This window comes from Nothobranchius furzeri, chromosome 19 (genome assembly GCF_043380555.1).
Source record: "Nothobranchius furzeri strain GRZ-AD chromosome 19, NfurGRZ-RIMD1, whole genome shotgun sequence".
Lineage (NCBI taxonomy): Eukaryota > Metazoa > Chordata > Actinopteri > Cyprinodontiformes > Nothobranchiidae > Nothobranchius > Nothobranchius furzeri.
Genome location: NC_091759.1, coordinates 19012695 through 19036477, shown reverse-complemented (window position 1 = coordinate 19036477; position 23783 = coordinate 19012695). Strand labels below are relative to the sequence as shown.

Here is a 23783-nt window from a genome sequence, read left to right as displayed (position 1 = left end):
AAGGCGCCTTGACCACCTAATAGTTTCGACGTATGTTGGTCCTTGAAGGAGGGAGTGTTTACATCGACGTCACATCATTTTTGCCAACAAGGTGAAGTATTCATGTCACTTTTTATCATTTTTAATTAAATTGAGTGTTATTACTTGAGTATTCCTCCATATTTTGATTTTTATAGTCTTTTTATGTCGTTTGGTGTTTAGAAATTTACCACAAATAGGGTTAAGTTGTTCAGAACAATAAAGGAAGTGCTAACAAGTTAGCATGACTGCTCTGACAGCTAACTTCAGGGTTCGAAACATACTCGCTTCGGTAAGAAAGCGAGTATGTCGATGACTTTTGGCTGTCACCGTTGGAAATGTATATTATATTATTAAATATGTCTCTCAATCTCAGCGTTAAGCTCAAACACAAATGCTAATATTATGGAATGTCCCACTTTATTAGCTGAATAGTAATTGGTCAGGCCCAGGAGCTGTCAATCCATAAATACATCCGTCCCCATGAAATGAGTCCTTTTTTGTTTATTTTAGAAAACATAATGCTACACCAGTTCTGGACGAACAGTACAGTCCATCGCTTTAAGTGATGCTATGCGTCAGGTTTTTGTCTTTGCTTTGCAAACCAGATTGTTCCTCTAAAAGTAGTCTTTCAGATCTTTTGTTTCAGTATTGTCTCTGTTCACTCGCTTTCAGTCCTTCGACCTGACCATTTTCAGACTTTATTTTTATTCTGCTTTACAAATCCGTCAGGTAAATAAAAATCTGAACTCAAATCAAGAACCACTGGAGTCAACAAAACAGAACCCTTAGCAAGAAAACATACTTACATTTGATCTGTAACTACTTTGGTACTAGCAGCCTGTCACAAAGTTGCAGTTTTATAGTTTGTTTAGTTGAAATAATTTCATTTTTAATGTAAAATAAAGCATTCTGATAGGCTTAAATGGTATTTAATCATCAAAATGGTTATTCATGAATTATAAACTTGCCATTCTTGGTCAAATTAAGAGTAATTAATCCCCTTAAGTCAAAGTGTGCCTCAGCACAGAGTTGTGTGTTTTTGTGGCAATATCATTAAAAATTTAAGATTTTCTGGGGAAGGTGTAAGAAGTAAACCCTGACCAGTCTGTGTGAACAGAACACCTTTATAATGGTCTTTTTCGTTTTTGAAAGTTACACCTTATACATTAAATTAAATCTAGCTGAAATGATCCGCATTGTGGCTCTAGTTATACTTGTTCTCATTTCATGAAACTTCAAAATGTTCTCTAAACTCAGATCTGATGTAGAATTTAAAAGAACAACTTTTAAATGAGATTACACCAGTTTATTCCAAAGGAAAATACATTCAAATATTAACTAAGGAACAAAAATATTAGGGATGCTGTGCAACATGTAAAAATGTCAGTATTAGGGGCCAATAGTTGTCCTTTAGTAAAGCCGATTTAAAGTCAGGCACATCCTCGGGCAGCCCTGTGCTGTTGCAGAATTTAATTTAAATTTTTTTGTTCACTAGTAACATCTGCATAATCAATTCTCTAAATGAACTTTATTTAGGTGTCTGACTTTAACACAGAGCAGTGAACAAAGTTAAGATTTAACAGAGTTTAAAAAATGATTCAGCTAAGAAATTTTGTGCATCACCTGATGTTGTTTGTGATATTTTAGCATTAAAATAAGGTGGAAGATATCAGCCACTGGCAACAGAAAAACCAATATCGGTCGACATCTAGTCGGTATTGCCAACTGAAACTGTATTTTAGTGTCACGCTTTTGGTCACAGTTATAAAACAAACTATAAATTATTTTCAGGCCGACTCCTGATTCATCTGCATCATGTTTCATGGAATTCCAGGCACAGGAGGAGTTGGAGGAGGTGGGACTTTAAGATAAACCGAATCGTTGTAATCAGAATATTCAGTCATCATTCTTTAATCACTATTGGTACATTTATAATATTTTGTTCCCCACAGCTCCTGCTAATAAACCTGAGTTGTACGAGGTGAGTAAAACAGATGAAACATGTCATTTAAATTACAAACATTCAACAATAACCCAGAGTCTAGCTTCCGTTCATAAATTATGTCATTTCAGGAAGTGAAACTTTACAAAAATGCAAGGGAACGAGAGAAGTAGGTGTTATTGTTAACTGTTAATCTAGTGGTGTGTTACAATGTGCACTTGTGGAGTTTTGGTGTTATTAAACTGTTTATCCTTATTTAAGGTACGACAATATGGCCGAGTTGTTTGCTGTTGTAAAGACCTTGCAGGCCCTGGAAAAGGCCTACATAAAAGACTGCGTTACACCTAATGAGTACGAGCATTTACTCATTTTTGCATCTGTAACTTTGAATGTATTTTTCATTCACTTGTGGGAAATTCTGCTTTCAGGTACACAGCTTCCTGCTCCAGACTCCTGGTTCAGTATAAAGCTGCATTCAAGCAGGTGCAGGGCGCAGATGTTGGCTCCATCGATGACTTCTGCAGGAAATACAGAGTGAGGCCTTATCTGGGTTATTTTACAGAGCATGTCGTTTGATAAATTAAATATTTTTTACGTTTGTGGTGTCGTTACTTTGTATTCTAGCTTGATTGCCCACTAGCGATGGAGAGGATTAAGGAGGATCGGCCAATCACCATCAAGGATGACAAGGGCAACCTGAACCGCTGCATTGCAGACATCGTTTCTGTACGTGTTTTTGCTTTTTTATCTTTAATCCTAGATTTTGAAAAAGCAATAAACAGATGGTTGATTCTGTCTGTTCATCCTATTTAAATTTCAGCTCTTCATCACTGTGATGGACAAGCTAAGACTGGAGATTAGAGCCATGGATGAGGTCATTTAAACTATATACACGCAAAATTAATAAGACCATTCTATGTGGACATTAGTTGTCACGCTTATTGTTTTTTGCATTGTTTCAGATCCAACCAGACCTGAGAGAGCTGATGGAAACCATGAACAGAATGAGCAACATGCCTCCAGACTCTGAGGCGAAGGACAAAGTTAATCTCTGGTTAGTTGTAGCATTTATTTAAAGAGCAAGTCACCCTCAAATCAACTTTTTTTTCTGATAAACTATATAAATGAGTGTCTAATCACTCCGTAGACACGTTCAGTAAATAGTTTTGCACTTTACTTAATCTTAGTTACAATTTAAATATTCTGCCTAAAACTCTGCACTGAATTTTAATTTAAATTTGCCATCGCTATTGGCTAAGAGGTACCCTAGAACGTTAGCTGGTACATTATGATGTCACAATGTCGTTGTGAGCCTGTGTATGTGTACATTTGTTAGCAGCTCCGCCCTCTCAGGCAACAGCATTTGTTGCATTTTTCAAACATGAAGTGGGAGTGGAGTAATACTCTGGTAGGGGGTGACTTGCTCTTTAAAGACCAAGTTCACTGAGAGACTGTTTTTAATGATTATTTCTGATTCTAATGGGTCACTCAGAGTTTTTCATGCAGACTGAACATGAAAATAGTCTCCTACACCTACCTCCTGCTTTAGCTTCTGATAGAAAACAGACGGTGAAACTCTAGGATTAGAAAATCTTGACAGATCTACGTCACACTGTCACTTAAAGAGCAAGTTGCCCCCTTCCAGAGTATTACTCCACTCCCACTTCCTGTTTGAAAAATGCAACAAATGCTATTGCCTGGCAGACCGAGAAGGCGGAGCCGCTAACAAATACACACACACAGGCTCACAATGACATTGTGACATCATATGTTACTAGCTAACAATATAGGGTACCTCTTAGCCAATAGCGATGGCAGATTTAAATTCAAATGCAGTGCAGAGATTTTACCTGACAACGGCACAACACTGACAGTTTCAGGCAGAATATTTAAATTTTAACTAAAATGCACTAAAGTGCAAAACTATTAACTACAGGTGTCTGCAGCACAATTAGACACACATTTATATAGTTTATCAGAAGTAAAAGTTGATTTGGGGGTGACTTGCTCTTTAACTCATTCACTGCCATTGAGTCGTCATTTGCATTTTTTTACTGTGTGAGCATCGGACGAGCCCCCGCGCTTAGAGAACAAACATCTCAGCTCTGAGGCCGATCTTCATCCGCACACGTCACATGATCAGGAAGCAGAAAATCCATGTGTTAGGACAGGGATTCCCAAAGTGTGGTGCAGGGGTGCGCGAGCTGCCGCTAGGGGGTGCGCGAGCTGAAAAGTGTAATGGCTGCGGAGCTCAGAGAAGTCTGTCATATGTCACCATTAGCTAGAAACTCATTTGTGGGTGGGCCAAAGAAAAAGTAAGTGGGCACAATAAATGTAATTGAAAACAAGTATATTTTTGCGCGCGCGTCCTCCACATGTGCCCTAGCTTCATAATAACAATGCGCTGAGCTTCAGCACTCTGGCCTGCGCACGCCGATATGTTCCGTATTTGATCATTTTTAACGGTGTTGGAGAAATCTGAAGGTGGCGAGTCATTCTGGCAGATTGTAATTAACACCTGTCTCATGCAGGTGTTCTGACATTGTAAACCTCACACACATTGTGGATGTAACTAAATAACAAGAAATGATTCCCATTCAGGCTATTAACAGCGCGCTGAAGATCTGAAGTTCAGAGTGCGTCTGTCAGAGATCAGACGTGTTCCGGCTGAACCACGGCTCACGGGTGCACAAGTGAGCACATCTGGACTGGGCAGAAGGAATTTTACAACATTGGTTTAAATAGCGCGAGACGCGGTGACTTGAGCGGCTGTGCCGCGCGCACGTGCGCGCGCGCACACACACAGATTCAATAAGCGCACACGCTGCTTTAACTCCGGCCCGCCGTCAGACTGAAGGCAGAAATGAACGCTGCCTCCACCGTGATAACAACTTTTAAGAGGTTATTTTTCATTCAAGGTCAAATTAAGATATTAGCTTCTGGGATGAGTCGGGTCCGCTCCAGCCAGTGACTCCTCATGAACCTGACCACAAGTCCACTGCAGCATTTGTTATTCCAGTCCGCATGACAGCGGATCGCAGATTCAGCCACACCATCAAACAGCAATAAGTCGGTCTGAGGTAAAAGTGAACATCATGGCTATATCTTGTCCCCTATAGACATTTGATTACGCACAAGTAGGTGATCAGCTCAGGTTTACGCAGAGCAGAAGGAAGGAGAGCGCTCTGGCCGCACAGGTTAAACGTTCCTACTTTAAGTAAACCGTTAAATTGCATTGTTTATGTGCTACCTGGGCACTCTGAATATTTATTCAAAATGAAATCAAAGGAAATTGTAATGGTATCGAATGCTTATTAATTACTATTTAAAAAATGAAAGTGATGGGGAATTTTTTTAACCCTTTCTGTTTAGCTTGACATCTGATATATATATATATATATATATAGCCATGCCCCGATGTGGGGGCTGGGGGGGGGGGGGGTGCGTCGACATGGTCGGGACATAGAAGGGGGTGCGCGGCTAAATAAGTTTGGGAACCAGTGTGTTAGGAGATCGTTTTGGTCCTCTGCTGTAAAAAAAAAAGTGAGGGGCGAACCGGAAAAGCTTCAGCCAATCACAATTCAACAACGGATTAAGAAAGAATGGATAACGCTTGAAACGCGCAGATTCTTCCTGATTTAAGAGGTGAGTCTCCTCTTTGTTTTGGTTGTTTTGGCGTCGACATCATCCTAGCGTGCAACGTTCTGTGACTTAAAAAACAGTAAAAACGGTGAGAAACGCTGGCAGCGAATGAGTTAACATTCATGGACTCACCCATCTTGACTCACAATGGGAAAGGCTGTTGTTGGTTTAGCGTCCAGGAAACAGCAGAGAACGTCTCTGCTAGTAGAGGCTAACTGTTAGCATTAGCAAGTCCACCACACAGCAGAACTCCTTCGGGACCATTGTGCTACGTTATGTAAGTTACCTCATTTAGCCCCAGTCTCAGTATGTTTTTCGTCATCTTTTCTGGCAGGTTGACCACCCTCAGCAGCATGTCGGCCTCAGATGAGCTGGATGACAATCAGGTTCGTCAGATGCTGTTCGATCTGGAGTCGGCTTACAACGCCTTTAACCGCTTCCTCCACTCTTCCTAGAGCTTCTGTCCGTCATCGAAACATCTGTGTGGAACTCTAAAAATAAAACGCTACTCTCCCTATTGTTCTTGCGGGGAGTAGATTCATGTTTGGACCATTTTCAGTCTCACATCTGATATTTTTTCATTTCTCTTTTCTGTACATTGCGTTTTAGTTTTCTTTTATTCAGATTGTGTACAGTTGAGACTCTGCTGCCTTGTATAACTCTGTTGTTTCTGGTTCATCATGCCGATTACAGCCTTGTTCTGTGGGTTTGTCCGATGCTGTAAGCTGCTCCCTCAGCCTTTTTTAATACTCGGGATGTGTGAGGAATCTTTTTGGCTCTGTCTTCTGGGTTTGACAGAAATGTCGTCTTTTAAATTTTTACTGTAAGATCCAACAAGTTCTAATTTTATAGCTAAATTTAAGAAGAGTACCACCAAAAAAGCATTTTAAGGAAGAGAATAGAAGGCTTCAGCAGCCAAAGTCTTTGTTTCTTTAACCGAATCCCTAATGTGTCACTTTTGTCTGTCGGTTGTGTTTCATATCACTCTGGTTTTAGGTGTAAATAGAGCGAAAAGCACAGGCCGAGACTGAATAATTTAGGTTTCATTGTACCCGATTGGACTACACTCTTAGTTGTGATATTAATGCTGAGGTGGAGGAGAGGTTTGCTACATGTTTTATTCCTGCTGTGCTTTGTTAACACGTCTAATCTCTTTTTTCTTTATGAACGAGGGCTTCATCACATTACAAGTAAGCAGAACTGAGGTTGATAGACTTGTAAAATGTGTTACAACCTTCAAACATCATTAGGAAGAACATATTTATTCAGATTTATCATTGTAAATAATAGTGTTGATTTTTGAATAAAAGCATGTAAAAGCTTTTTAGAAATAAATGACAAATAAATGTTTTTGTTGAAAAAAGAGCAAATTAAATGTCTCCAACGCTTTAAAGGTGTTAAGGTGGATATGCATCCCCTTATTAACGTGACATCAGGACATCCCATGTAAGGAAGGTCCACTCACCTGTTCGTCACATCATTATTTCCTCACCATGATCTTTTATCATCCCATCATCCTCCAGTCATCCAACTGGAACCAGTTAGTGTTCCTGATCATTCTCAGAATATGCCACGCCTGCTCTGGTGTTAAAAGTTAGTAGATTTAAGTCCTAGATCATATTTGTGCCAGTTCTACTGTCATTTTGAAGGATTATTATTTATGTGCTTTTACTACATTATGAGTAGAAATGCTAATAAAAACTCCCAATTACACAAACAAGTAAAAATGGAAAAATTAGAATCTGGTGCAAAGTCAAATTTATTTCAGTATTTCAACTAGACAGAGAGACTATTTAAAGGCTCAGGAACCCTTTGCAGGCGTTTTCTATTTGTAATTATAAATTTTAGTTGATTTGGGTCTTGTTTCATATCACACAGTGACATTTGATTAATTAAAATGCTTTTTTTTTATTAAAAGCTTTAGTTTTACAGTAATAACCATGTCTAATGTTTAATTCTCTGTCTCATAATTTTAATTAAGTTTTGCTTTGAGAGCACATTTTCCTGAACGATTAAAATGCAATTAATTTAGATTAATTAATTACAAAGCCTCTAATTAATTAGATTAAAATTTTTAATCAAGTCCCAGCCCTAATTTTATATATACTGTTATTTTGTCTTGTAATTGTTAATTACATACTCCTTTATTCCATATCATATCAGTGTTATTCATATATTAAAACTCAACTTCACACTCATTTGGCAGAATAAAAGTTTGACAATTATTCATTTGTTCTTTGTCATATTTCAGTAACATTTATAATTAAGCAAGTTGTTAATAAACAAATGACTACAACATTTCCCCCTGTTAAGTGCAGTAGACTGAAATGAATAGCTTTATTTGGAAATATATCTAATTTTTAATGGACTTATATAAAATCTTTCTTCAACATAGACCCCACCAATGAACGATTAAGTGTTATTTTTTATAAAAAGAAGAGATAAAATGCACAAAGGTAGGAAAGGAAAAGAAAGTGATAAAATAATAGGTTTTGTTAAATGTTCTTCAGATAATGAATTAATTGACAAAGATTTTGCAGGGTGTGACAAAAAATGTTCAAGGTCAAGCTCCTGGGGCTAAGCCCCCCCCCCCCCTATCTCTCAATCCTAGTGACGGCCATGCGCCTATAAAATTCTGCCACACGCTTCGTCGTCTCCATGACAACAAAATGTGATGGCGTTGCAGCGGTCCCTTTAAGAACCAGGCAGCGGCGTATTCGTCACCATGACGACGAGCAAAGACAAAAAGGACGAATGTTCTTGAAGTGTAGCAGCAAAGTAGTTCGTAAAGTCGCAGAATTGTTTCTTATGGAGGTGAAATTTTATTTGCCGACCGATAAACAGCGATAGGAAGCGGAGCCCGACCGTTGTGGTCGCTGGAGTGTTACCAGGTAATCCCACAGCGGCACGAGACCGCCACATTAATAATTCATACACACCGCGGAGCTGCTTTGAACCACACGGGCTTCCATAAGACCCAGGTTCGTTTGTTGCAGGTTTCAGCGTGATGGTGGGTTCACACTGAGCTGAGCTACAAACTTACCGGTGGGGAGAAAAAAATGAGCAAAAAACCAAACGTCTCAGAGGTGGAAGAGCACATTTCTGTCAAATATGAAATCAAGAAGAGAATTGGGAAAGGGGTGAGTCATTTTTAATGATCTGTTTACCTTTTGCTGATTAAAATATTCTAGTTTCCGTGTGATTTGCCCACTGGTATATAAGTTTTATTCCTGACATTCTTCTGAGGTAAACACAGGCGGTTTATTCTGCAAAGATCAGCTGACTTGTTTTTCTCTCCACTGCTGGTCTCTGGCTGGCACGGGACTACCAGCCTTCCCCCAGTCTGTCCACAGAGAGCCACAAACTGCTGCTGCTGTGTGTGAGAGCCAGCTGGTTAACGCACCATCATAAGAAGCTAGATGGCTGTGACTCATGTTACACAGCTGTTCTACCTGTTTGCAGAGGACCTGTGGTGCACGTGAGGCTGACAGGAGTGGGATGATGCTGTAACTGGATATAACGTGGCGTAAATGTTTCTGTTACAGCATCAAACACTCAAGATGCATCACTCTCAGTTTTCTGGATCCCGGGGCTTGCCTGACACAAACAGTCTCCATGTGCTGTGTGAATTTGATCCTTTGACCTCACTGCATGGACGTAATTTGGGGGGGGGACAGGGGGGACATGCCACCCCACTTTTTCCAAAGTCAAGTTTTTACCCCTGCACTTTTTACCATCCAAAAACAATATTACGCTATATTAAATTAACACTGGATGAGCTCTAGGACCAAGCGGAAAACAACCGTTTGTGTTGAAGCCTGTTTCCCATTAGAGCATACTGTAACCCCCCCCCCCCCCCCCCCCCCCCACACACTTCCAAAGTGAAAATTACGTCCATGCCTCACTGCAATAAGCACATTCTGACGTCCTGTCTCAGGCCTCAGTAAGGCTAGACTTCTCCTTCCTCAGCACCCCGACCTTTGCTTCTAAAGACCTCTCAAATAAGGAAATGCGTGAAGGATCGGTTGTGATTACAACATAATTTAGATTTTGCTATTCAAAACGATGTCATAGAGAGGATCTCATCTTTCCTTCCTTGTACATAACTGTAACGTTACACATGCGGCACACTTTCTTGTGTTTATTAGAACAAACAAATCAAACCTGCACCTGCAGTAATAATAACCCCTTTAATGACGTGTTATCTTTTTCTCTCAGGCCTACGGCATCGTATGGAGAGCTGTTGATAGACAGACTGGAGAGATTGTGGCAGTGAAAAAGATCTTTGATGCATTCAGGAACAGAACAGACGCCCAGGTGTGTGTGCTACATAATAATAATTTCAAAACTTTTTTCACCCTGTCTCTTATTCTTTTGCTGTATAATTGTGTTTAGATTACTAGATTTTCTTTCATGTGTGGCTTTTACGATTGTTCTCCCTCTCAGAATTAAACCATCTAATTATGTACCTGTGATCCAAGGTTTCTGACTGCAGTTTGTTTATTTTCACAGCGAACGTTCAGAGAAATCATGTTCCTTCAGGTAAATATATACTGTTTATACAAAAGAAAACCTCATTAGTTCATCCGCTGAGCATGAAATCTCTTTTTGCGAAACGCCGATGATGTCATGTGGTTTATACTAGAGATCAACCGATTTGAATGTTTTTTTTTTCATGGCCGATGCTGATTTGTGCTGCAGATTTTCAGTGCCAGTAACTAGACGTCTTCCGACTTGTGTGCATCCTAAAATATCGTTAAGAATAACAGTGAATGGCCAACATTTCTGAACCGGAGTCAGTTTTTCAACATTGCATTTAACCAAATCTTAATTTTGTGCTCTTCACAGTATTAAAAAGCAAACATTTACCCAAAGTTAACCAATCAACTTGATGTAATGACTAAATATTAGATATACAAAACAGGCCAATGATAATGTTCTAAAGCAGGGGTCGGGAACCTTTTTGGCTGAGAGAGCCATGAAAGCCAAATATTTTGAAATGTATTTCCCTGAGAGCTATATATATATATATATACACACACACACACACACACACACACACACACACACAGCACCGTTATACTACCTGGACCAAAACACAGCTGTTCTGCTGAGCTGTGGTGGCCTCATGGAGGGGCAATCATCTTGATCACTGTTGCTAACCGCTTAAACATTCTCCCTCTCCTGATAATAACATTTTACTTTCTGTGACATTGAACGTGCTACTACTAGTTTACCCATTTAATAATAGATCCACTAGGATAAATACAATAAAGTTTATCTCTTACCAAATAGAATATTTACTAAGAAATCACAATGTAGCCATAGAAACACTACTTGGTATATATGTTGTGTGTGTGTGTGTGTGTGTGTGTGTGTGTGTGTGTGTGTGTGTGTGTGTGTGTGTGTGTGTGTGTGTGTTTCTTCCTGTTCATTTATTTTTTAGGAAGAGGGGCAATACATATTAATGAACATTTCAATAAATGTAAATATGCCAGATTATAGCCTTGGGCTAATTTCCATCTGCAGACCCTCCGGCAGGTTGATGTTAGACACAAAGTAGTGGAAACATACAGAGATAGTATTTACAAGTCACGTGACAGAGACAAAAACAGCCATCCCATTATACTAACACAAACAAATGTCAAGGAAAGTGGACACAGAGGGCAGCGTAGATAACAATAACGGAAACACATCAATTATATTGCACAAACCCTGATAATAACTCTGTTAAAAGGGAGTTTTCCTCTCCACTGTCGCTATATGCTTGCTTAGTATGAGGATTGCATCAAGTCACTGACTAGTGTCTGGGTTCCTTATATAGGAAACTTTTTTCTGATTGGCTTAATGAACTGACCTGTATTGGAATGTTTACTATGTGAAGTGCCTTGAGACGACTCTGGTCGTGATTTGGCGCTTTATAAATAAACTTGAATTGAATTGAGCTGGACTAGATACGTGTTCCTGCCACTAAAACGTTGAATCTCTCCTGCAGGAATTTGGAGATCATCCCAACATCGTCAAACTTCTAAATGTTATCCGAGCACAAAACGACAAAGACATTTATCTCATCTTTGAATACATGGGTATGTATGCGTTACAGAGCTGCGACAACAATAAAACGAACGCATAAACAAACGTGGGTTATCCAAAACTGGAATGCATCTTAGAATGGCTGCAGTGGGTTTTGGCACTGGAAAGGTGCTTGTGCAAGTGTGTGTAAACAGCTTTTTCTCCCCTTGGCTGGTGGCTTTGTTGCTGCTGAGTCCACCGACTGGCCTCACCCTCTGCACAGCCTGATCTTTGACCGTACTGCAATATTCCCTCAGGCTTCTTTTGTTTGGCACGTGCTGTTCTCACTGTTTTTGACCAAAAAAAAGGCATTTTGTTTAGCAGCTCAGTGCTGACGAGAGTTTTCACGAGACTCGTTAAACACCCTTTAGATGGCTTCCACGCTTTTCCTCTTCTGCTTTTGTCTCAGATACTGACTTGCACGCTGTGATAAAGAAAGGCTCTCTTCTGAAGGACGTCCACAAGCGTTATGTGATGTACCAGCTCCTCAAAGCCAACAGATACCTCCATTCAGGAAGTGTTATTCACCGAGACCAAAAGGTCAGCAACAGCTCATCGGAATAATGGAATCTGATGACGATCATGCTTCAGAGAGAAATCTACTTTTGTAGTTGGGCTTGTTTAAGATTTTCCTAACATTTTTCTTTCAGTCCACACAAAAAAACACGCCTTTACGTTGTTGTTTCTGACTAATGTCTTTCTTCTGAAGCTTGTTTGAGAGTTTGGTTGATATGAGATTTCTTAATAATTGCTCCGCTCTGTTTAATTCCCACAGCCTTCCAACGTGCTCCTGGATTCAGACTGCATCGTCAAGCTCTGTGACTTCGGCCTGGCCAGGTCCCTCAACCAGATCCAAGAGGACAGCGGCAACCCGGCGTTGACGGAGTATGTGGCCACGCGGTGGTACCGGGCGCCTGAGATCCTGCTTGGATCCACGAGGTATCCGCGTCGGTTGTTGCTGTCTGATTTGTATTCTCTGCTTGTTTTTCTCTTTCCCAGTTGTTGATTTTAGTAAACAATAAAGACAATAACCAGACATAGTTAGTAACCAAACTAAGAGCTTTTCATATGTAGAGGAATAAAATCCCAACGTCAACCTTAATTTGAACCACTATGTGAAAGTTGTACCACAAAGAGCAGGAGTGTCCAAACCTTTGAAGACAAGGGCCCAAATCATCCAGTTAGAGCCACTTTAGCGAATTTATGGAACAAGCTAGGTTTTGAACATAAACATGGAACACTCAGCCCTTCCCTCGGGTGTCCTTCCAGAGACGCTTCTGCCGGTGTTATGTCTATATGTGTTCCCCCCTCGAGATCTGTTTCGTTTGCACTTAGTTGCAAGTGTAAACGACCCAATCACAAAAAATAACCCTCACCCTAACCCTTACCCCAACCATAACCACCCTGGCACCAAAAATGTATGTTTTGCATGAATATAATTTTTTTAAATTTTATGTGTGGCACAATTTCTTTGTTTGTTTCAGGGTTATGGTTAGAGTAAGGATTACGACACACATTTTTTGCGAGTGGATGGTTCAAACTCGCAGCTGGGTTCAAAAGAAACAGATCTCTAGAGGAGAACACATATCGACGGAACACCGGAACCAGAGACCCGCATTTCAAAAAGAAACAACATAGTGCTAAACACCAGTCGCTGTTTTCTAGGTACAAACATCTTGTCCTTGACTTCAAATGGTGTTTTTTTTAGGGGGGGCTCCAGCAGTTTGTCCTAAAGTTGAAGTGGTAGCAGCCGGCTTTTTCTAATATTACTGAGCAGAGAACCTCTCGGACCAGTGGTGTTCTGTTGCTAAGTACACGAGTGCGAAACTAATGGAGGACCCAAGGAAGTGCGGGGGTTCGGTGAGACCAACAACCAGATGGTGCAATAGTTGCTTTTGGTCCGAAACGTGTTATTTGCTGAGGTTTTTAGACAAATGCAAAAATTTCTAATTTATTCGTTTTATTTGTTTAATTTTTTCATCTTCGCACCTAGCTATAGTATGTTAGAATGTTGTTAAGAGGCATTAAAACGTGTTTCACGTTCATTTGTTTTCCAAATCGGCCATTGTAGCTTTAAGAGTCCTTGTAGGCCTCAAAAATTTAATTTTTATATGTAAAAATATGTAAAAATTATTGTAGACGTTTTTTTTTTTTTTTGTACTCCTCAAAATTGTTAGCCTGGCGAGCCAGACTAAATAAATATATTATCTAGTCTGGCAACTACCGTTGTCTTTCACACTATCGCCGCATGCTACTGGACAACGAACAATGTGGCGAACTCACCGCAACGGATGTCAGTAAACGAGGCAGTCTGCAATTGAAGAAGGTGGAAATACATTCTTTTTTCTAAAAAAAAAAAAAAAAAAACTAACTTAAATACATCTGTCTGCACCTGAATCTAATAAAATCCAAGTCCAAATCGTCCAAAATTGACGTAAAAGTCGTTTCAAACAAGCTGCCGCCATCTTGTTTCACTCTGTTGCATCATACTGCCCACTAGACGAATAGAGGGCCCCGATTGGCCCACAAAGCTGATAAATCACAGCGCTCTATAGGATTGAAACAAGAGAGCTGTGATTGGCCAGCCAGAATGCTGCTAGGGGCTGCGAAGATTCCAATGGAGCGTTCCTAGACTAAACTTTGCAACGCAAGAATTTGGTCTAGTTCACTAGGCTACAAAATTGGTCCAAAATAGGCATCTTAGTAAATGTCGTTCCACACCGACAACCTACTGGAGAGACAAATTCATCATTTTAGAAATCCAACCGGGGGTCACACAAAACCATTCCGAGGTTGCAAACAGCTCCCGGGTTGCACTTTGGACATGCCTGACATGGAGGACATATTCGTATTTGAGCCTACGAGCATTTATGTCATCTGACAGGTACTCTAATGGTGTGGACATGTGGAGTCTCGGCTGCATCCTGGGAGAAATGCTGCTTGGAAAAGCCTTGTTCCCTGGAACGTCGACCATCAACCAAATCGAGAAGATCATGAGTGCCATACCTAACCCAAGCCCAGAGGGTGACTGAAATATCAGACTGTTGTGACTGAATTCTAAACAGTTTTTGCAGTTTCATTTTGAATTGATTACATGATTTTATACTTTCAGATGTGATCGCAATCAGATCGGAATATGGCTCTTCCGTCATTCAGAGAATGTTACTGAAGTAAGCCAATATATAAAAATATTTTCCCCTATAAAGCTCCCATCTATTTGATGGAAAAAACCAGCAAGGCTTTATTTTCATGTAACGCTTACATGGTAATGTGTTGTCAGTTGGCACGGAGATAAGTTAGGGAATGACGCAAAGTCACGTCTTCACTCCATTGGGACCGTCGTCGAGCGTGCACGTAGAAAGGAGCTTAATTAAAAACTCTGAGCTGGAGCAGGGACAAGACAACACAGGCCACCTTGTTGTGGAAAGAACAAACACGGAGAAACTAAATGAGCCGGCTGCACGCATCTATTGACCCATTTGTTGTTTTAAAGAGGCATCGTGAATCATTTTAAGGTTTTGATCGTATCAGCTGTTTGAGGTTTTTGATTCTCCTCTTTCTCCAGACCTCAGGTGCCTTTAGAGGATCTCCTCCAGCCGTCTGTGCCTCCCGATGCTATCGACCTGCTGAAGAGGTTGCTGGTTTTCAACCCAGATAAGCGACTCACCGCAGATCAAGCCCTTCAGCATCCATATGTAGCCAGGTATGTAGGCTTTAATACTGGTCAGTGTTCAAGTCAAGTCGCCATCTCTCGAGTCCAAGTCACACTCGAGTCCTTAGTGTTTGAGTCCAAGTTCAAGTCCAACTCACATAGGATTAGTTCAAGTTGAGTCCAAGTCACATCATTAGGGCCTACAAGCCAAGTTCAAGTCTCCCCCCCTAAAAAATCTTCCAGTCCAAAACGATGACAAATAATCAGAGGTGGAAAGTAACGAATTACATTTACTCACGTTACTGTAATTGAGTAGCATTTTTGTATATTTATACTTTTTAAGTCATTTTTAAAATCTGTACTTTTACTTTTACTTGAGTACGTTTTTAAAAAAAAGAATTGTACTTCGCTACATTTTAAATCTTATCCGTTACTGAGTAAAAATAGGCTTAATAAATTAAAAATATACGTGTAGCAGCGTCGGAACAGGAAGAGACCCCTGCATGAGCACCGCGTCTAAACCGGGAGGGTTTAGACGCGGTGATAATTAGGACAAATAATTGAGACAGTTTTGCTCAAAAACATCAGTTCAGTCCCTCTGATCCACTCGCTGTTTACCTCCTCTCCCCCTCCTCTCCTGTGGGTTGGAACCTTGGAACTTTTTTTTTTCAAAAGAGTAATTTTAATCACAATTGAAACGTACAATCCTAGAAAAACCTCGTCCAATCAATGTGCACATCCTCTGTTCTCACTGATTGGATAGAAATCCCTCCATCAAACTGTGTGTGTGTCCGTGTGTGTGCGTGCACACACGAGTGTGTTGTGAACTGGTGTTGTGGTTTTGCACCGATGTAACCATCTTTACGCTGACAAAAATGTAACTAAGTAACTTTTACTTTAAGTACATTTTATTAACGATACTTTTTACTTTTACTTGAGTAAAAATTCACGCAAGTACTTTTACTTGTACTTGAGTAAAAAATTATCAAAGTACTGGTACTCATACTTAAGTAGGAAATTTTAGTACTCTTTCCACCTCTGCAAATAATAGACCCGCACTTGAATCACGCCTTTTTGAGTCAGAGGACTCCAAAGCGCTTTACACTAAAATCAGTCGTTCACCCATTCATACACACATTCACACACTGATGGTGGTAAGCTACATTGTAGCCACCGATCCCTCTGACCACCACCTGATGGTGGGGGTGTCTTGCCAAAGGATATAATAAGTGGTTCGAATCGGCAACCCACCGATTAAAGGGCAAACTTCTATCCCCTGAGCCAACGTCACCCTCAACTTGTTACATTTTCACCCAGAAAAGTAAGTAGCTGGTGTCAGAATTAGCATGTAGCCAGGGCGGCCGTGGTCAAACGTATAGAGCACTCATCCACTGGTCAGTGGTTCGACTCCAGCCCTAGTGGACACCGAATCATTCTTGGGTAAGATGCTAAACCTCGCCTAGTTACCCAAAAAAATAAAGAAAAATAAACAAATTAGCAAGAAGCCAATGCTAATATTAGCATGTTATATGAGGTCAGATTACTAAGCAATTTAGTGTACAGGTGACATTTCCGTTATTTGTTGTTCTCAAATGTATTTTAAACAGTTTTATAATTTAGATACGTGCTGCTGTGTTAGCTTGTTTATATCATGGGAGCATTGAGTTGTCCCAGTTTTGTCTTCTATTGTCCACCTGCACGATGGACACCTGACGGTGCTTTTTACTGACTTTGATTTTAAAAAAATTCATAAAAGCAAACAACACAATGTGAGGTACTTTTGGACATGTTTAATTCATCCAAGTTTAAAGAGCAAGTCACCCCCTACCAGAGTATTACTCCGCTCCCACTTCCTGTTTGAAAAATGCAACAAATGCTGTTGCCTAGCAGACCGAGAGGGCGGAGCCGCTAACAACTACACACACAAAGGCTCACAACGACATTGTGACATCATATGGTACCAGCTAACGTTCTAGGGTACCTCTTAGCCAATAGCGATGGCAGATTGAAATTCAACTGCAGTGCAGAGTTTTTATGTGACAACGGCACAACACTGACTGTTTTAGGCAGAAAATAAAGTTTTTTACTAAAATGCACTAAAGTGCACAACTATTGACTACACGTGTCTGCAGCACGATTAGACACGCATTTTATAGTTTATCAGAAAAATTCGTTGATTTGGGGGTGACTTGCTCTTTAAGACCTAACTTTGCAATTCATCAGCATGCAAACAAGTCAGGACTCAAGTCCGGGCCTGGGACTCAAGTACTCTGGATTTGTGGATTGATGGCAGAGTTGACGTTTCCTTTACATCTACAGTATTTTTAGTAGTTTGCTCTCTGCTGTTTGTGATACTGATGATTAGAGGGATCAGTATTTACTTCTAGGCAGTACTCATTAATGGATATGACTGTTTTTTTTTGTTTGTTTTTTTTTTTGCTTTAGGTTTCATAATCCAGCCAAAGAACCAGCTCTCAACTACGATGTAGTACTGCCAGTGGATGATGATGTTCAGCTATCTGTGGGTCAATACCGCAACAAGCTGTATGAGGTACGGAATGCAGACACAAATTCAGTTCTCACTTAGTAAGTAGGTCATTTACTGTATGTTGAGGCTTACTCCAATAAAAACTCAGCATGGCTGTCAGTATTGCACAATCAGATCAAATTGGGTCAAGTTTCTTTTTGCTCATAGATGATACTGGAGAGGAGAACCCACCACGGGATGCTGAGACCACCCAAGGATGGAGCTGATGCAGGTAGCCAGGAGAAAAGCAGTGTGAGGCGCGGTAAAAGAGAGGAGGACCCAGTAGCAGCTAATGGTCATGGCGATGGGGGGAAAACGCAGCATGAGCCGACCGACAAGACAAACCATACAACCGCACCACCAGGTGTCACCAAAACCGGGGCTGCAACTTCGTCAGCCGTGGAGAAGATGAGCCCAGTTAGCCGTGGCTTAGGGAAACCGACATATAACCCCATCACACACACCCCAAGTATGAGTTTATCCCACTGTTGAAATCAGTGTTCATAGAAAAATATCTCACAAAGTCCCCTTTTCACCGTTCAGATGGTTTTGTTCGCTCTCCAGTTGGTGCAACTCATTACGCTCAGTCATCTGCAGCTGGCAGGAAAGCAGCAGCACAGATCAGGAGTGAGAGTGAAACTACACCACCAGCAGAGTGCAGCAGCACTGTTGTAGTAAGTACTTCACCTGCACTTGTGATGTTATCTTGGGTTCTTCGCTCATTTGACCCTTCATTTAAGTCCATGGACCAGATTCTGCAGCGTGGCCGCTCAGCCCCTGTGGCCCATAACCACGCCTTCTCCTTGAGCCTGAACCAAACCCACAACAACCCTTTAGTCCGAAAGGAGGAGGCGTCTCTGTCCGCAGGGCTGCACATCAGTTCAGCTCGCCTGGTCAGTCTGTCACTCATCACAGCTAAGAAATTAGCTCTTTTGAGCATTCCGCTTTTCATTTTTTAAATCTTTTTTCAAGACCTTTTTTTTATTTCTAAAACATGAATAACATAGAGCTTCCATTTCCATGTGCAGCACCGACGCTCCAATCCTCAGGTTCGCGAGGCTCAGCCAGGAGCACGATTCAGCAAGAAAGTGTTCCAGAACAACAGCAACGTTGGTGCTGCTGGAGACCCCCGGGCCAAACTAGGCAGCTATTCCCAGGCCTACGGCACCATCAACAAGACAGACCTGGACAATCTTCTTCGAAACCGAGCTCATAATCATTAGCTTCTGTAAGGTTGATGCTTACACAAGAGCTGGACGTGCGTGAAAAGAACTGTTTAAATTTAACTCACTGAGACACACTTTTACAATTCTTGTCTGACGGTGACATCTGTTACGTTTTTCAAACGGAAACCTCTGGCCTTATCTGAGTAAATTGTTTCTGTACATTTAATGAAACCGTGTTTCTGTCTAAGCTAATAAAAACTGCCAACAGCAGTGCTGTATAGCCCAAAAACTTCAGGATACTACAGACGTTTATTTCTATGGAAGCCCATTCCTGCCACTCAGATTTAAAAAAATTAATTATCTCATAATAATGAGATAGCTGTCTCATAATAATGAGACAGCTATCTCATTATTATGACTTAGTATCATTATGAGATACTATCTCACAATTATGACTTAGTATCTCATTATGAGATACTATCTCATAATTATGACTTAGTATCTCATTATGAGATACTATCTCATAATTATAAGATAGCTAACTCATAATTATGAGTTAGTATCTCATTATGAGATACTATCTCATAATTATGACTTAGTATCTCATTATGAGATACTATCTCATAATTATAAGATAGCTAACTCATAATTATGACTTAGTATCTCATTATGAGATACTATCTCATAATTATAAGATAGCTAACTCATAATTATGAGTTAGTATCTCATAATTATGATATAGTATCTCATTATGAGATACTATCTCATAATTATGACTTAGTATCTCATAATTATGAGATACTAACTCATAATTATGAGTTAGCTATCTTATAATTATGAGATAGTATCTCATAATGAGATAGTAAGTCATAATTATGACTTAGTATCTCATTATGAGATACTATCTCATAATTATGACTTAGTATCTCATTATGAGATACTATCTCATAATTATAAGATAGCTAACTCATAATTATGAGTTAGTATCTCATAATTATGATATAGTATCTCATTATGAGATACTATCTCATAATTATGACTTAGTATCTCATAATTATGAGATAGCTAACTCATAATTATGACTTACTATCTCATTATGAGATACTATCTCATAATTATGACATAGTATCTCATTATGAGATACTATCTCATAATTATGAGACAGCTAACTCATAATTATGAGATAGCTAACTCATAATTACGACTTACTATCTCATTATGAGATACTATCTCATAATTATGAGTTAGCTGTCTCATAATTATGAGATAGTATACTAAGTCATAATTATGAGATTGTATATCATAATTATGACTTAGTATCTCATAATTATGAGATAGCTAACTCATAATTATGGCTTAGTATTTCATAATTATGATATATATATATATTTATTTATTTATTTTAATCTGAGTGGCAGGAATGGGCTTCCATAGTTTTTTATTTCATGACAGACAGCAAGTTTATTTGAGGTCACGTTGAAAGGAGTGACCTTTTCAAGGGAATTTTGATTTTGAAAAAGATCCAAAACCATATAAAAGACATCCCAGTGAGTTTCAGATGAACAAATAACAATTGTAAGATATGCAAATAGGTGGTTTTATTCATCTGATTTTTTTCACATTGAAAGCAGCAGCGAGCCTTCTTGTTCTAATGTGTGCAAACAGAAGTTTTATATTGTGTGACACTGAGAAAACATGAAGTTTCATAATAAAGAATGACTGAAACTGTCAGGTCTTGTGTACAATGACAATAACGTTGAAGGTTCAGCGGGAGCCTTACGGCATTATCATGCTGATTACCTAGGAGCTGAGAACTTCTCTGACTGCATTCCTTGCATTCCCAAGCAAGGATGTGTGGAATCGTGTGGAGCCGATGCTAGTGTGAAGGGGGCTCATGGGTCCCCAGAAAAAAGAATGCAAGTGAATGGAAAGCTATTTTCTACCCCGAGTCGCATATGTTGCACTTCAGCTTAAATGCAAAGATATTATGTGATTTTCGACTATTTCTGTCACGTAATTCAAATATGACGTCACAGAAGAAACACTTCTCCCCGTGTAGCTGCTAATTAACACATGGCCAGATTTATAGTGGTTTTCTCCACATTCAATGCTCCTTCTCTCATCCTGGAAGAAGGATTTGCAGCTCTCTCTCTCTCTTAGCTTCATGTCTGGGTTCGATTACATCAATTTGGTGAGACAAATATTTGTAGTTCAATCTGTCTTCACAAAAAACCCTAAAATAACTTTTGCAACCCTTTGAAAATAAGCACTTTCTTGGCATCAAACTGTGTTTAAAATTCACAGACATCATATGTGAAGTCCATGGCACATATCAAACGGGATTAGAAAATAGCTTTTATAGCCCCATTGACTTCTATTCATTTGTTCCTATGTTTGGGGACCTATGGATGGGCGTGACTTAAGCTTGGTTTATGCTTGACGCATTCACTTTCCGCTTGGTGATGCGGCTCGCCCAAACTGAACGGGGCAGCATGGAGCTCTACGGCATGCATCCAACACTACACCATAGTAGAAGTAAAAATTACTGTTTACAACATGGCATTTCAGCATTTTTAACAGCGTCCTCGTCTTTTCCGACAGTGCGAGCTATTTCTCTCCAAGAATTATTGACAACATGTTGATCACGGTGATCTCTGAGAGCTGAATCATACAAATGTCTGTATTTACGAACCTCTGCCATACTAGTTTTTGCCGGTCCGCCATGTTTTTCCGCGTCCGGCCGTCCGCGTGGTTAGAAATTTTCCTAGGTGCGCGTTGCGGAAATTTTGGGCCGTGCGGAGATGCGGTGGAGGGGCGTGGTTGTTAAAATGACGCAATTTCGCTGCACGGAGCCGTGCGGACCTCGCGGACGCGACAAGCATAAACCAACCTTTAGATGAACGGCTCTCTGCAGGGACTCGGCTCTCATCATTCACTTTGAAAACCCGTTCAAAAGATTTGATTCGTTCCTAAAGCAGACCATCTCAGGAGGAGAGCTGAAAAACTGTCTGGTTGCATCCTGAAAAAAGGCAGGCTATGCTAATGTGAACACTCTCTATGCTATCCAGACCATGCGGAGCCGATGCTAGTGTGAAAGAGGCTTTAGGCAGTTTAAGGGTCAAGGGTCACAACTCCTTGCATTTGAGTTTTTTTTTGTTGCTTGTTTGCTTTGGTTTTTTATTCTTCTACTGTTTACGTGGAGTTCTAACAAACTTAAGTCAAGTGTCAGAAAAGGGAACTATCTACAGGATGAATGCAGTAAAGGTCCAGGATATGACTCAGTAACCACCATGATTAATCAATATTGATTATTACTTATTGACTAATAATCATTGATTTAACTATTAGAACAATATCGTGTAAAAGGATTAGGGCAACTGAAAAGAAAAGAAAGAGAATTCTGACTTTAATCTCAGAATTCAAATTTTAATAATCCTTAGGGAAAAAAAAGTCAGATTTCTGAGATTAAAGACAGAATTCTGAGAGGGGGGAAAGTCAGAATTTTCTTTCTCCTGTGGAAAAATTCCATCTCTCTCTCTCTCTCTCTCTCTCTCTCTCTCTCTCTCTCTCTGGAGTTTTCTAGATGTTTCTACAGCAGCACTTTTTGCCCTTGTATTTTGGTGCTCCACATTTCATGGCTAAACTATGACGACCCACGTGACGTTACAGGAAAAACGCAAAGTCACCGTGGCGTTAAAACGGTAAAAGAATTCCCTGTTATTACAGGAAGGAGCGGAGATTCCCACGGGTCACGTGACCACGCTGAGCTGTGTTGTAAACGTCCCTCGTCTCTGCCGTCGCCGGATTAAAGAGATTCAGCAGTAAGGCGGAAGAAGCCTCTTAATTTCTGCTGCTGTTCAGAAAAAAACTCGTATCAGGTAAGCAGGTTTTATATTTTTACCCTCTACGTTTGTTTATTTTAATTAAATGTGAACACGCCAACAAACTAAGCTGAAGCTTTAGCATCAAACCTGGCTGCTAGTGGCTAACGGGGGAGCTTTAGAATCCGAAAACACGATTAATTATTGAAATTTGCGTTATTATGATTAACGGTGATATATAATAATGCGTCTTGTATTTAAAGGGAACTGTCAGCACATCAATGTGAACGTGAGACGCGCTGCGTGTGGTCACTATGTTGAAATTATGTCACTGGAAATGGATCCATCATGGCCGCCTGTGTTGTGTAGCAGATGTTTGCGCCTGGTGTCTTTTAGACCGTTTGATTCATTCCGCTCTAATGTCGTATTAATCATCAGTTTGGTGGTGATTTATGGGAAGATATTCCGACGGATGATCTGTGTGTCGCATTTATGTGGGACGTGTATGGCCTGCACGGAGCCTCTGCAGCCCCTCCACGGATCTGTTTCTGTTTTGGTTTGCATCCATAAGATCTAGACTGTTTTTGTTTATTTTTGCTGGCTAGTACACTTTTCTGGCCTACTTCTAAATCGTCTACGTTGCTTTTCTCTTTGAATCACATGTGATTATTTTATTTGGGGTAATCAGTGACCGTATTACTTAGTAATACCATTTTGTGGATTTAAAAAAAATATTATTATAGGAAAAACTTATTTATGTCAATGTAACATTTAAGCAGTTATAAGAACTGAATATATTTCTATAGTCACTGACATTTATTCTTTCTCAAATGAATTTATTAAATAGGTTTAATTTAGTTGTTATTCAGTATAATCGAGAGAAACCTGGTCTGGAAAGCAGTTAAAAAATCAGCACACATAATCAAATTATTTCGGGAAT

The 23783-nt window shown here is 40.0% G+C and overlaps 2 protein-coding genes across 5 annotated transcripts; both read left to right on the top strand.

Moving 5' to 3' along the window:
* Positions 1 to 5: 5 nt before the first annotated feature.
* vps28 (VPS28 subunit of ESCRT-I) lies at positions 6 to 6808 on the top strand. The gene is made up of 10 exons (XM_015973844.3): positions 6 to 91; positions 1813 to 1876; positions 1974 to 2002; positions 2095 to 2132; positions 2225 to 2314; positions 2392 to 2497; positions 2588 to 2689; positions 2784 to 2837; positions 2926 to 3017; positions 5940 to 6808. The coding sequence occupies exons 2-10, from the start codon at positions 1837 to 1839 to the stop codon at positions 6058 to 6060; spliced, it is 672 nt and encodes a 223-aa protein (XP_015829330.1). The 5' UTR covers positions 6 to 91; positions 1813 to 1836; the 3' UTR covers positions 6061 to 6808.
* A 1464-nt stretch (positions 6809 to 8272) lies between these two features.
* mapk15 (mitogen-activated protein kinase 15) lies at positions 8273 to 19312 on the top strand. Of its 4 annotated transcripts, none has more exons than XM_070547692.1 (15): positions 8273 to 8496; positions 8602 to 8745; positions 9824 to 9922; positions 10118 to 10147; positions 11601 to 11691; positions 12087 to 12217; positions 12453 to 12616; positions 14562 to 14701; positions 14790 to 14847; positions 15243 to 15380; positions 17775 to 17880; positions 18025 to 18325; positions 18421 to 18530; positions 18597 to 18749; positions 18885 to 19312. In XM_070547692.1, the coding sequence occupies exons 2-15, from the start codon at positions 8665 to 8667 to the stop codon at positions 19077 to 19079; spliced, it is 1797 nt and encodes a 598-aa protein (XP_070403793.1). In that variant the 5' UTR covers positions 8273 to 8496; positions 8602 to 8664; the 3' UTR covers positions 19080 to 19312. The 4 variants fall into 4 exon arrangements, with proteins under 4 accessions (XP_070403793.1, XP_070403792.1, XP_070403795.1 ...); XM_070547691.1 differs by having other exon boundaries at positions 8274 to 8496; positions 18400 to 18530; XM_070547694.1 differs by lacking the exons at positions 8273 to 8496; positions 8602 to 8745; positions 12087 to 12217 and having other exon boundaries at positions 18400 to 18530.
* The last annotated feature ends 4471 nt before the right edge of the window (positions 19313 to 23783 follow it).